General features: G+C 39.8%; 1 protein-coding gene across 1 annotated transcript in view; it reads left to right on the forward strand.

The window, feature by feature from the left end:
* Positions 1 to 1,141: 1,141 nt before the first annotated feature.
* Positions 1,142 to 13,033, forward strand: part of SLC5A1 (solute carrier family 5 member 1) — a 31,614-nt gene continuing 19,722 nt past the window's right edge. Inside the window, exons 1-3 of the mRNA XM_074886847.1 lie at positions 1,142 to 1,231; positions 3,361 to 3,432; positions 11,073 to 11,177. Of these exons, the coding sequence (XP_074742948.1) occupies positions 1,145 to 1,231; positions 3,361 to 3,432; positions 11,073 to 11,177 (264 nt within the window). The 5' untranslated portion in view covers positions 1,142 to 1,144. The remainder of the gene's footprint in view (positions 1,232 to 3,360; positions 3,433 to 11,072; positions 11,178 to 13,033) is intronic.

Here is a 13,033-nt window from a genome sequence, read left to right on the forward strand (position 1 = left end):
TTCAGCTCCTGAGGAAATAACCACTGCAAGATCAGTCAAATCCACTGTGCTTTCCATGTACTGCTTCTTTTGCTCAGTGTAACTTCAGGGTAATATTTTTACTCCCAAAACGCAGCCTAGTCAGCTGTAAATGAATAATGATTCCTGAATACCGAGCAGGAAATAGGACTTGTGGATATCCTCAGAGCCCAGAAGTGTGCCTGGCACCTGTGTCTCTTGTTCTAAATATCTGGGATTTTTCTGACCTTTCCTAGCTCAGAGGATCACAGGCATTGTTTGGGGAAGCTTCCTTATTAAGAGCTGCGAAGATCTGTCTATAATCAGTGTGTTCCACATCTTTGTGACCAGTTATTTTGCTTAGTTTAATTCTGAAGTCAGAGGAACAAATAAAGGGAGATCAAGACCCAACTCTGATGAACTTTGAACTTACTTGGATGTGAAGCTGATTAGTTACAATAGAGAGAACCAACACCATGGTCTAAACACCCTGAAATTCAGCACAGTAAAGCTTCTGGATCTAAGTCTTGTGGTTCACATGCATCTTTACCTGTATCCATGTGTGAGATGTAAGCAGCTTCAATTGTCTCCTTCCCAGAAACACAGGGCTGTTTGTCCATTGAGTAATGCTGCTGAGTTGAGAGGTGACACAGAGGGTGTCCCAGCTCCTGGACCCCTGGGTTTTCCCCAGGTGTCAGGTCACTCCTCCTCACAGATAATTACTTCCCATCATCATCTAAAAGAACTACATCTTCCATGACTAGATTTACAGGTACAACCACTTAAAAAAAAAAAAAAAGTATTCACACACAGTGAGGTAAATATGCAGGTTTATTGCAGCCAAGCCACTCCTTTCCGTGCTCATTCCTTCTCAGACATCTGCTCATAGATGTTAAAACCCTGAGCACCTTTGGCAGCAGGACTGAACTCTGAAATCTGCAGCACCTGTAACAGAGGAGCAATATTTGGGAAGGAATTGTTGTCCGAGGAAAAGCAGCAGCTTCAACTTGTGTCCCACGGGAGACAAGTGAATCTGAAGTTTTATATTATATAAGACGTAGGGGATGACAGCAGTTTATCATTAACCTGAACTCCGCAAGAAGCACATAAGGAGAGAAAGAAGAAGAAAGCCAGAGAAGCAGCCAGGATGGAATCCAACATAAGGATCAACAATCCTGCAGACATCTCTGTTATTGTCATCTATTTTTTGGTAGTCCTGGCAGTGGGACTATGGGTAGGTTGGGATTTTATTTTATTTTATTTTACTTAATAAGCAGGTAGTTTAATAGGGTCTTGGGAAAGTGGCTTAGTAAATGAAAATGTATAATTATATAAAGATTTTGGTGCTTAATTGAGATAGTTAATAAGTGCATGGTGGGGAAAATGTGGGTATTTACTAGAAAGGGGATGGTGACCTGGGGAGGCATCTGTTTAGGTGGGTGAATGGCACTAGTGGGGAAGGTGGCGTAATGAGGTTTGTGTGGGGAAGGAGCTGAGAGATCTGATCAGGAAAGAGGAGGCCAGCCAGGGTCCCTGTGAGAAAGCGGGCTGGGGGTGAGCAGGGGTTTGGCACTGCGGTGAGAATTGGTGGCGTGAGGTGATGCTGAGGAAGTAGTGAGGAGAGGGAGTTGCAGGGAGAAGAAGGAAGGTGAAGTCAACGTGCGGGAGGGCAGTATGGGGGTGTAACAGTACAACTGCAGCTGTGACTGTGACAGACTGGGGATGGCAGATCACTGTCAGTGAAGGAGTGAGATGGGTCGACACTGTAGGTGCCATTTGAGGGCAGCATTATCGTGGCTTTTTTTGCCAGCAGGACCTTGACTACAGGGTGCAGTGCCATTGAAACTATGAGGAAGGAAGAGTTTCAGGGGTGGCAAGTGATGGCAATGACTTTCTGTTGGTGATCTGAGTACAGCGGTGCCTCCTGCCCTCACCCCCCCGATGCTGAATGTGCTGAGGACTGCAAGGGAAAACTCAGTGCCTAATCCAAAAACAAAGCCCGGTGCTTTCACAGCTAATGGAGAAAGGCAGATACTGTCCTATTGGTGTAACCTCAGTGCTGAAGTGTTTGAAGATAATAGGTCAATACTGTGAGCTACAAAGCTGTAAACAGTGGAATGTCACTAAATTTCTGTTTCCCCGGGGCAAGCTCTCCTGGTCACCCGAACACCTGACCATTAAGAAGCGGAGAGGAGACACTGTCCCTCAGTAATCCTCTCCTTGCCAGGAGCATCCCAGGGGTCCATTTCACAGCACAGAGAAGTCAGCTGCAAAACAAACCTCCCTTTCTAGCAGCCTGGCAATGTTCTGAAGAGCACCAAAAATTTAGGTTGTACACAAAACGGACACAACCTTTTCTTTACCTCTTCATCATGGTAGTAGACGTCAAAAACGTAGCAAAAAATCTGAAGCCCCCAGTATACCTGAACACCTTGCTGTCTTGCGGGAGGGAGCCACGGAAGTCTGGCTGTTGCTGTAGTTGAACTTTGTATTAAAGGTCTGTGACAGAAAAGGGCTGATCTGTGGCCTGTCAGGCAATTGTGTGCTGAATTATTCCTGGAACCTTTCTTTCTTGCAACAATGTCTTCTTTATTGGACAAATACCTATTCAGTTGCTGTGTGTAGTTAAATGCAAATCTACTGTATTTACTTCCTTTCTTCTGCATTAGAAAAAAAATCTGGCTAATTTTACCAAGTCTTTCTTTATTTGCCTGTTCAAAGTCCATCAAAGGAGACAATGGGAATCCAATATTTGGGTCAGGGTCATTAACAAAAATTGGAGGAAGCTTCCCTCTGTAGCTCATCCCTCGACAAATACAAAATGAGTGTGTGAAAAGGAAATTTTAGTTGGCTTCTTAGTTTGAACTTCAGAGAGAAGCGGGTACAATGCTGATATCACAACAAGAAAATAGATTTTTGCAGGTATCTGCTGGGACTCGATAGCATTGAGTAAAAAAGCTGCACACTTTCTGTTAACGAACTTGTAACACAGTATTTTTTGATACTTGAAATCAAAGGCATTGCACCCCGATAAAGTGTTCATATGAGCTTTTATTTGAGTGCTCATTTTTTGGTTAAATTTAATTTCATTTTAACATTTTGCACTGTAATGAAAGGTGAAGCAATGAAGCTTGAATGGTTAATATAGACCTAGAAACAAGAATTGCTGTTCAGTTGTATTATTTTCTTCATCATAAGCTTGCTCTTTTAGTCACTCTGTTTATTTCTTGCACTTTACCCTCCCCATATATTTTATCCCTTCATTCTAGCTGTTTGTTTTTAGTCTGTGTATAGCTTGCCCATTATACTTAAAATATGATTCAATTTCTCTTTCTTTCTTTCTTTTTTTTTTTTTTCCTCCAGGCTATGTATTCAACCAACCGAGGCACAGTAGGTGGATTTTTCCTGGCTGGACGAAGCATGGTTTGGTGGCCGGTGAGTGCAATATATTGTGTGTGTATATAAAACATATGTATGTGTATGTGCATCCACTTCCATATGACCATGTGTACTCCTTAAATATTAAATGTCTCTACAATATTGTTGAGACTGTGATGGCTATGTCATGTAAATGCACTTCAAACTCTTTCTCTAGCCATGGTGACACAGGGCAAACTGCACAACAAAAGCCATCCAGTGCTTTGCCTTTCAGCCTGCTTTAAAACTTTTTTAATATTTTGAATTTATTACTTTAATTGCACTCGAAGCTGGCTCATTTTGAGGTTATTACAGAGAAGAATTAATTTCCTGAAATTTTTCCTCATATTTCTGTATTGTTTCCACTTTTGGTAACAAGTTCTGGTCTGTACAAGGAGAAAATCCGGGAAATATTATGAGAAGTTATTAGTAAAACATAGTTTACATTTATTTAAAGATTATCTGTGACTTACACTGTTTGCCTTCTGTGGATCTGTATTCTCTTCCAAGGTGAAGAAAGGGAGTCACAGACACAAAACATGTTCGTAGCCATTCATCAGGCCTCTGGCAGAAATAGTATTAGAAACAATTATTTGTTTCTTCCAGACCTTATAGTCTGTTTAGTGTGACTTCTTGGAAAAGCAGAAAACTTAGACAAACCTGAATTTTCTGTATTACTTGTGTTGTACATGCTTCCATGTGCTTGAATGGAAATCCTCAACATTCTGGATATTGCATTCAGTCTCCAAAAATGTTTTTGCACTTCATTAACACTTTTGATTCAAGATTCCATCCACATGTATTCAGTTACAGGATCAGGGAGAGTGACAGTAAATATTTATTGTCTAAAAACTTAGGAATTTTCTCAAAGTAGGCTGCAGAAATACCAATACATCTCTCAATCTTCTTGTGCTTCAGGAAGCTGCTCTCTGCCTTTAGAAGCGATTAGGACTGCCTCTTTAATGACATAACAAGATTAAAGGCCAGTGAGAGTAAAAGGTTTCCTCATTTGGTATAGTAGATCTAAGCAAATTCAGGTTCCATTGGAAGATTGAGGAAAGAGAAAGTTTCCACATTATTTTAAGAGAAATTACATAATTCTAGGGGGAGAGAAAAAACTCAAACAGATTACTTTGCTTAACTGTTACTTTAATCAGTGGGCTGGTTTTAACCTTGTGCAATTCTGTCAAGGGTGAATATGAATACCCTTTTGTGCAGATGTAAATGAAGGTGGAAGAAGCAAGACAGGAAAGACTCACCATAAAAACCTTCTGTCTTGCTGCAGTGGCACTGAGAACTCATGATTCCCCTAAGATCCAGGGAAGATTATCTTGCTGAGTTCTCTACCAACACAAACCCAACAGATTCAGCAAGCTCCCTTCCTCCAGTGGGGAGAAAAAAGGGATGACCCCACAGTGCAGTGGTGGCTGCTAGGATCATCTCTCTCTCCTTCCCAAACTCTGCGAGCTCAGCATGGATAAGTCCTAGTCATCAGTGGAGTCCCAGAGCACCCCTTCGATCCTTCCCTTTGGAATGCCAGGAGTGTCTTTCTGCACCATAAAAATAAACCCTTCTTGCTATTCTTCCTGGTATCACTCAAAATAAACAAACAGCAAGCACTCAAGCCACAAACTAAATACCATGTCAGCAGCACCACCTTGGAAAGTTTGCCTTGGATAAAAAGAGATTCCAAAACACCTATTCCCACAGTTTAGCAGGTAGATAGGATGTCCATCACCCAGTGCAAACTGGGCTGAAATGACTAGGAAACCAATGAAAGTATAGAAAGTTCTGTCAAAGATGTGATCTCAGTTCTGCAACAGCTAATGTTGTGTGTATTTTTTGACTACTTCTGTGCTTTGACTTCTCTTTTGTGCCATGTCAGGACCATGTCATGGTTCTGGAAAGCCCAGATACATTTGCAAAGACTGTAGGCTGGGTGGGGGAAGCTGTTTTGTAAGTGGACTCTTTCTTCCTTGTGATTTCAGGATAATTGCTTTCTGGAACAGAGAAAAATTTAAAAAAAACCCCTTCCACAGACTTGTCATAAACTTAATTCCCTTAATCTAATTCTATTTTTCAGTGGTTGTGCTATGTTCTAGGCTCTACAGGGCAGCCATGGCTTTTCTGACCCCACAGGAGAAGAGGCTCATTAGCAGTGTATTAGGACCTCTTACTGACAAGCCTGGGAAAGGGATAAGGGATTCTATTCACTTAAATGATATAATAGCTGTGGTTTAGTAGACTAGAGGAGACTGGCAATCAAGGGCTGGAGATTAGTCCCACTTTTGATACAGATTTTGCATGTTTGTCAGTCACTTTGCCTGATAGTGATTCAATTTCTCAATGCATAAAGTAGGAGCAAGACAGTTATCCTGGGCCAAATCTGTCCAACTTTGGCTCTGATTGTTTGCTCCATCAGAATCCATGAAAGTTGCTTAGTATTTTGCAGAACCAAGCCCATAGTTAGTCTTTTCAGGCTGTTCTGCAGAGGCAATAGGTCACTTCTGTGTTAGTTCACTGAAATCACTGCCCTTGTGCAGTGGATGAGCCAACTCAGTAGTTCCAGTAGTTAATTAGGGATCAAGGTATATAATTACATTCTCACTGATTGCCATAAGTTGAAATCCATCGTGGGTTAATCATAATGGTATGAAATACTGTGATCTTTCCACAGTCTTTTTACAGAAACTGAGAGCAGAATCTCAAGAAACTGGTTTTGGTCTCTTTGGCTTTGAGAGAAATATCTTCAAGAAATACACATATGGCTCTTTAAATACTCATAACTAGCTCAAAAAAAGACACAGAGAAGCTCAAGGAAAGTAATAGCTTCGTAACAGTGAGCCTTGCAAACTAAACTTCAGCTGCTTTTGTTAGATGAAGGAGTTAGGTTCAGCCAAATACTTTCTACCATTGTAGGAAACGAAGTATCTGTTCCCAAAGAACACCAACTTTGGTAGAGACACTCTCACAGGATTAACAGGTTTCATGCGTAATTTTTAAAAAAACACTTAAGTTTTGAAGTTTTCCTGCTTTTGAATTTTGTTCTTCAGGTTCTGTAGTTCTGAAGACAGAGCTGTCTGCACAAAATTATGGGTTACCTTGTATACCTCAGTTCCTGAGGCTCAAATGCTAATGGGACAAAGAGTATCTGCTGGGCATCTGAAGTCCATCTGTGGTTAGAAAGATTTATTGAAGAGTAAGCAGGAAGCATGCAGAGTCAAGGACATACGACACTTTAAACAGAAACGTAACTCAGCCCGTTTGTTGTCACATATGTGTTGATCTTTGTGAGAAAGGTAAGAAATAAGGAAAAAAACAAAGCAGATTTTTGCTTCTTCTAAATGGCTTATTTTCATGGCTATCAGGACTGACCACTGACATGATTGCTCTGATCTCTGCATCCAGTTAAGTTTTACATATTCTCAGAATTCTCCCCACTTGCTGAATCTGACACTGCTGTGAGGAGACAGGAAAGACAACTCTGGTATAAATAAGATTTGTATTTCCTTCTCTTAAGTAAAGTAGAATAAGAAATTAACTTATTTTGTCAAGTTCCATGCTAAAAATAGTGTGAAATCAATAGTTTTCAGATTAAAACAATAATAAAGTAATCAAAGTTCTGTTAGAAAAGGAAAAGTTCAGTGAAACAGATTTCTACAGAATCCTTCAGAATTTTCCACCCATCTGGGAGGTGTTGTTTCTGTCTCGGAGGACAAAGGTGGACAAGGTATCAGATCAGCCTGCTTGTGACTGCTGTTCCAACAGCCGCTGAGCTTGTCGGAAGACAGAGACACATTATTTGATGTGTATTGTGTATCCACCTATCTTGCTTAGTGACTTGGGAAGGGTGTCAATGCAGTTTAATTTGACAATAATGCAATATATAGAGTTTGAAGAGTAATTGGGAAAGCAGAGTAAAACCCCACACTTCTTTCTTTGGGTCTCAGAGCCTTGAAAGGGTTGCAGTTATATTTCATTGTAAGCACTTTGGAAAAGTGATTAAGGGTGGTCCCAGAAAACTCAGGTAGGAGAAGTCATGTCCTTCCATCAGGGTAAAGTCACATGTTGCAGGGAAGAGTTGTGAGTTAAAGAAAAGCATGGACAGCGTCAAGGAGTAATTCTCAAGCAAAGGAATGCGAAATTTGTCCAGGGAAGAGGGGTTTGAGAAGCAGCTTCTGCAGGTGACCCATGGGAGGAGTGATACCTCAGGGCAAGGCTCATGACCTCACGCTGATGTGAGGGAGGTTCTGCTGGTCTCTGTACAGGGGCTAACTGCCACAGGCAAGGGGTGCTCGGGACTGGGGAAAAGAGTTTGATAACGAGCTAACACTTTCAAACAGAAAAGCGAACGTGAGCAGCATAGGATATGTATTAACAGGTCCTGTGAGGGAGAAATGCCATAAGCTGTGAAGTCTGCACATGTCTCTGCGGTGGTCACTGATTTGCAAAGTACATCGTATATGATTTGGAACAGCAAGTGCCAGGATGTCAGGGCATCCTCAAGTTAATGAAAGGAGCAAGGTGAAGCGGTTAATGAATAACATGGAAAAAACATAGTGATCATCATCTGTCTTCAGTGTGGTGGTACTTTTCCTGAACAGAGTACTCTTGTTAAAACATGACCTCTTAAAAGATTTTAAAGCAGTTAATGTTCCACGTCTACCTCAGGTTAGTTCAGTTTTTTGTCCTCTCTTTCCCTCTTAAAAGCTTTTGTTCCTTTCAATCGACTTTCTTCTTTACTTTTCCTCCTAGATCTGTTTTTAAAATCAATTTGCTAACACATTCACTGAGAACAGTTAACACTTCTAGAAAAGTGTTTCCCTCTGTCATCGTGCAGTTTCAGGCCAGCATTCTTTCGGTCATGCATAGGTGTACTGCAGCACCTACCAATGGCAAGTCAAGCAATTCCAATAATCAGTCTTTTCAGTACAAAAACCCCACAGCAGTAAGTTCTTCAGCAAGACAGCTTGGGCCCAGAGCCCATCTGCCTTCTTCCCTCATCCTTAAAGTACTGCCATGGCAGATTGGAAATTTCTTTCCCCTCTGACAGCAGCAGCTAGCAGGGTGGAAGCATATTTGATAAACACTCCTCTTGCTTTAACCACACTGCAGTTTTAAGGGTGATATGCATTTTCCCAGATATGAAGCCATGTTCTACCTTTCCATGTATACATAACAATTAAAAACATTTTTTTAAAATTTCATCCATTGTTAGTATGTGTTGACCTTACTGTTCTGCTGCACTGGGTGTTCCCTAATTCAGAGAAGAAAATTTAGAAAGTGAATGTGATATCTGCATTCACATTGTTTTGTCCTTGTGCTGGCCCTAAATATATTGGTAATTTTGCTTTGTTTTGGTTTGGTTTTGTATTTTTCTTTCAATTCAGTTGTACTCTGTGTAAAGTTGGAAACGCAGCATTGTCAATGAAAGCTACAATAAGTCCAGGGGTTTCAGGCACTGAGCCAAAGCTTACTACAGCTGTCAGTTCTTAAAGTTCTTCATTAGCTGCTTTTGTTACTTGGATCTGCTTGCAGTGCATTTTAAGCTTTTGAAACAAGAGAGGGAACACATGAAAGAAAATCAGAGATTAATGTGGTTAATCTTTTCTGGTGATTGCGTTTATAGTAACCTAGATTTAAGTTTAATTATTCGTCTTCAGGGAAAGCACTGGACAACAGTGCTAATGCTTGGTATAAATGGTATTTGTTTGTTCAGGATCATTGCTGGGAAAACACTGTTGCTGTCACAAACAGGTTAGAAGAAGAAGTTTTCTTTATTACCAGTGATCTCTCTGGCTTATTTGCTAATGCTTGTTGCAACACTTATCATTCCTGTAGAAATATCTGTCATATGACAAACTGGTTACATTTCTGTAGGGCACAAACTGACTTCTAGAAATGTGTAAAAAAAAAATCCAGAACTGAGTGAACTTAGAGACATAAATTTCCTGTCACAGCAAAAGAACAGTTTGTCTGCAAAAAGACTAGAAAAAATCAGCAGATCAGACTGAGGAAAGGAGAAAAAATGTAAGCTTTGAATAGAAAGAGTGGAATTGGCTGATAAATTTTATTTGTATGTTGCATATAAAAAATGGGGGGGGGGGAATGTCTTGTGTTATGAGAGATCAGGACTGTGAGTTGAAGTACATGGTTGCTATTCCTGCCTATGGCATAGCTCTACAAAATAAATCTGATCTTCAGAGGTGGATTTCTATGATGAGATTCCTTATATCCTCCTGAATCTCAGGCAATTGTCCCTGTGCTCTCAGGGACTTAATTTTTACTGCTACTCAGAGAACTCACTGCAGTGACTGCAGACCTGGAAATTTGTAACTACTCCCTTTATATAAATTTTAGGACCTTAAAAATCTCCCAGTGAGTTGCAGACAAGAAATTTTTCTCCCTTTTGTAAGGTGACTCTGAACATATTCCAACCACCTGTACTTGGGAACTATGTAAGGAGAATGTGCAGGTCCCATGTTCATATATCTAAAACACCATTTTTAAGCACCTTGGTATCTTTCAACATGAGAGGTCCACCTCAGATGAGAGCATTAGAAGCTGGTCAGCAGAGGTTCCTTTGCCTACTTTCCATATGCTTTTCTTTTATTTTCAACCCTGTTTCCTTTTTTGATTTGTAGCTTTCAGAGGACATAAAGAAAAAAATAGAAGTGAATAAAAAAATGTTCATCTTGGAACTACTGCAGCTCACATGTCTTCTGCCTACAATACCTGATCCAACCTCGTGTTCATGCTTGAGTTCTCACCCTGCATCCTTCAGTGCCTGACCTTGTAAATTATCGTTAGGCATTTCTGCTGCCTTTAATGGTTTCATTTTAAGGAAATGAAGCTCATATCTTTTCATCTTTTCTATTGTCTGAGCTATTTGATAAAGAATTTGTTCTTTTGGTACAATCTGTCTTTTGTGAATGGCTCCTGCCTGTCTGTAATCTGGTGTAAACCTTCATTTTTTAAAATCTCTCCCTGTTCATCAATTCCTATGTTCTCCCCATGTTCTGTTTGTATGATCAGTGCAATATTTGGGGGTCTTAGAAATCCAGCACTTCTTAAATATAACTCCTTGATTTGCTATTGTTTGTATCTTCCAGAAGCACTTTCTCAGCAGATGTTTCTGCCATGCAGCTTTCAGACTTTAATTCAGTAATTGAGTATCTTTTAACTAAAAGTGAACCAAGTACAAAGTCTGTACAACTCTCACCAATGATACATTTGGTTCCACAGACTGTGGAATATGAAATAGGGAGTGCCAGTTTGACAAGTGGGTATGCACTTATCGTTTCCTCCTTGAGCAAGACAGATCCCTAATTGGATATCATTCAAATGTCAGTTAGTCAAGTTTTGCAAATATTTTAAAATCTATGTTGGTGTAATAAACTGTTTGACTCAACTGGAAGAAGATCTTCTATGCAACATCCTATTCTTATTGGTGTAGATATGATGGCTGGATTATCAGGTTTGAGGGGGAACAATAAGAGGGAATCTTGAAAGTTGTCAAGGCAGTTGGTTGTCAATCATTCTCATCATCACTATCTGATGATAGATAGGCATGAGTTCAAAATGCCAAATAAACATGATTTTTTTCACATTACCAGGAACAGGACCTAAGAGCCAAATACTGTTCTTTCTGTTTCCAGATCGGTGCTTCTCTGTTTGCCAGTAACATTGGCAGTGGACATTTTGTGGGAATAGCAGGAACAGCAGCAGCTGGAGGAATTGCCATCGGAGGATATGAGTGGAATGTAAGTGGCATGCATTTAAGTGAACATATTTTGACATCAGGATTATCTCCAGAGGTTAATCAAACTAACATTGCCTAATAATTTAGGACAGTCAGAGTTTGTGCTTGGCAACACTTGTTTTCTGTACAGACCAGTAAGTGCCAATGGAATCTACTATTAGGCTCATCTTCCTTGGTCCTTGTCCAAACCACTGGGAGAAGATGACCCTTTTCTGTTGAATGAGGCTTTTTAGAGAGCTTTGGAACCAAATAAATTTGTGGATTCTCTTCTCTATACATATCTTTTGATTACTTTAAAAGTATTTATAAAGAGCACTTTCAGACTTCAGGATGTTGGGAAGCATTTATCAGTTTTGTAATCCATGGTATTTTGTACAGCATTTTGCTATGCAGAAATAGTTGAAGGGGCTTTGATTTCTTCACAGGCAATAGGAAATTTTGGACATCCTTCAAAATAACCTGTATTCCAAAAATCTTTTCTTCTTTACTTTCTCTTTCCTCTAATTATGTGTGTGTTTTGCTTATGGTTGCAGTATAGGTTAGAGATATCCAAGCTGACTTTCAGTGAACTGCTGGGGATACCAGGAGTGGTGTTCATTGCAACAGCACGGAGATTCACATGAGCTAATTCAGTCCACTTCCTTGTTTCCTTGTATTCTCAGGCTCTGTGGTGGGTGTGGATAATAATGCCCTTGTTCTGCTTAATTCACCTTCATGGAAGGGATTATACCATGACACAAAGGGAATTAACGACCGTGCATAGGTCAATACTTTCCTTGCATATAATTCTGCGCAGTGAAAGAAGCATACTACCCTGAGGGATTTGCCTTTTTTTCCTTAGCAAGTAGATGGTTGCTGCAAATAGTCAAGTACTCATCTGATATAAATATTTAAGAGGAAGGATAAAGGCTAAAATGAAGTCTATGAAATGTGCACAGTTAATCTGTCATCTTTCTCTATTTGCTTACACTAGTCCTGTAACAAACCTGATTTCCCATCTCTTTGTATCAAAAGTAAGCAAATCAAAACAGAACAAGCATTGCTTGAAACTTCATGGTATTCCAATCTCTAGGGCCCATATCCTTCTTCAACCATATCCACCTCTAACACTTAAATTCCTGGGAGATTCTCTGTGGACTAATATCAATACACAGTGTACAACAATTGTTATTTAGGAGGAAGCAATGATGCATGTGTGTATTTGAGCAGATACATTGCATAGTTCGTTACTTATGACTTAGTGGGACTGGTGTACAGCTTAATAGACATGGTGAAAATACTGCTCTTGACTGTATAATCTGATTCTCCTCTTGAAAGAAATACTAAGTTTGACTGTTATCATGCTTGTGTATCTCTATTATTCCACTGAAATTATTTCTAATTTGTATTAGTATGACAGCAGAAGCTGACCCAGTATTTCTTGTCCATTTTAGGGTTTTGATCTAAGGGCAGAACTTCAAAGCTAGAGTTACAAAAGCCCTCTAAACCCAGTGGACAGAGTAAATGCAGAGTTCAGCTCTGAGAGCAGGATTTTGTTCTATATTTGTTGATTTAAATATGTAAAACTCTGTATCAGATAGCATTTGCTAGCCATTTAAGTCAGAAAACTGATACGCTACAATATAGTAAGATTTATAGTTCACAAAAAGCACATGGTAACACAAAATATATTATGAAATAGTAATGTGGAAATACAAAATATTTTACTAAATGCATGTGGTACATCCTGTACAGTATGTGGGACTGTGTAAAACATATGGCCCTCTCCCAGAGACCCAGTGCAGAAGGTAGTTAATGATCAAAATAATAATGAAAAGAAGTGCTACTCTTCCCAGTACCTGGATTTGCAGATGTCAC

Source organism: Strix uralensis, chromosome 17 (assembly GCF_047716275.1).
Source record: "Strix uralensis isolate ZFMK-TIS-50842 chromosome 17, bStrUra1, whole genome shotgun sequence".
Taxonomy (NCBI): Eukaryota; Metazoa; Chordata; class Aves; order Strigiformes; family Strigidae; genus Strix; species Strix uralensis.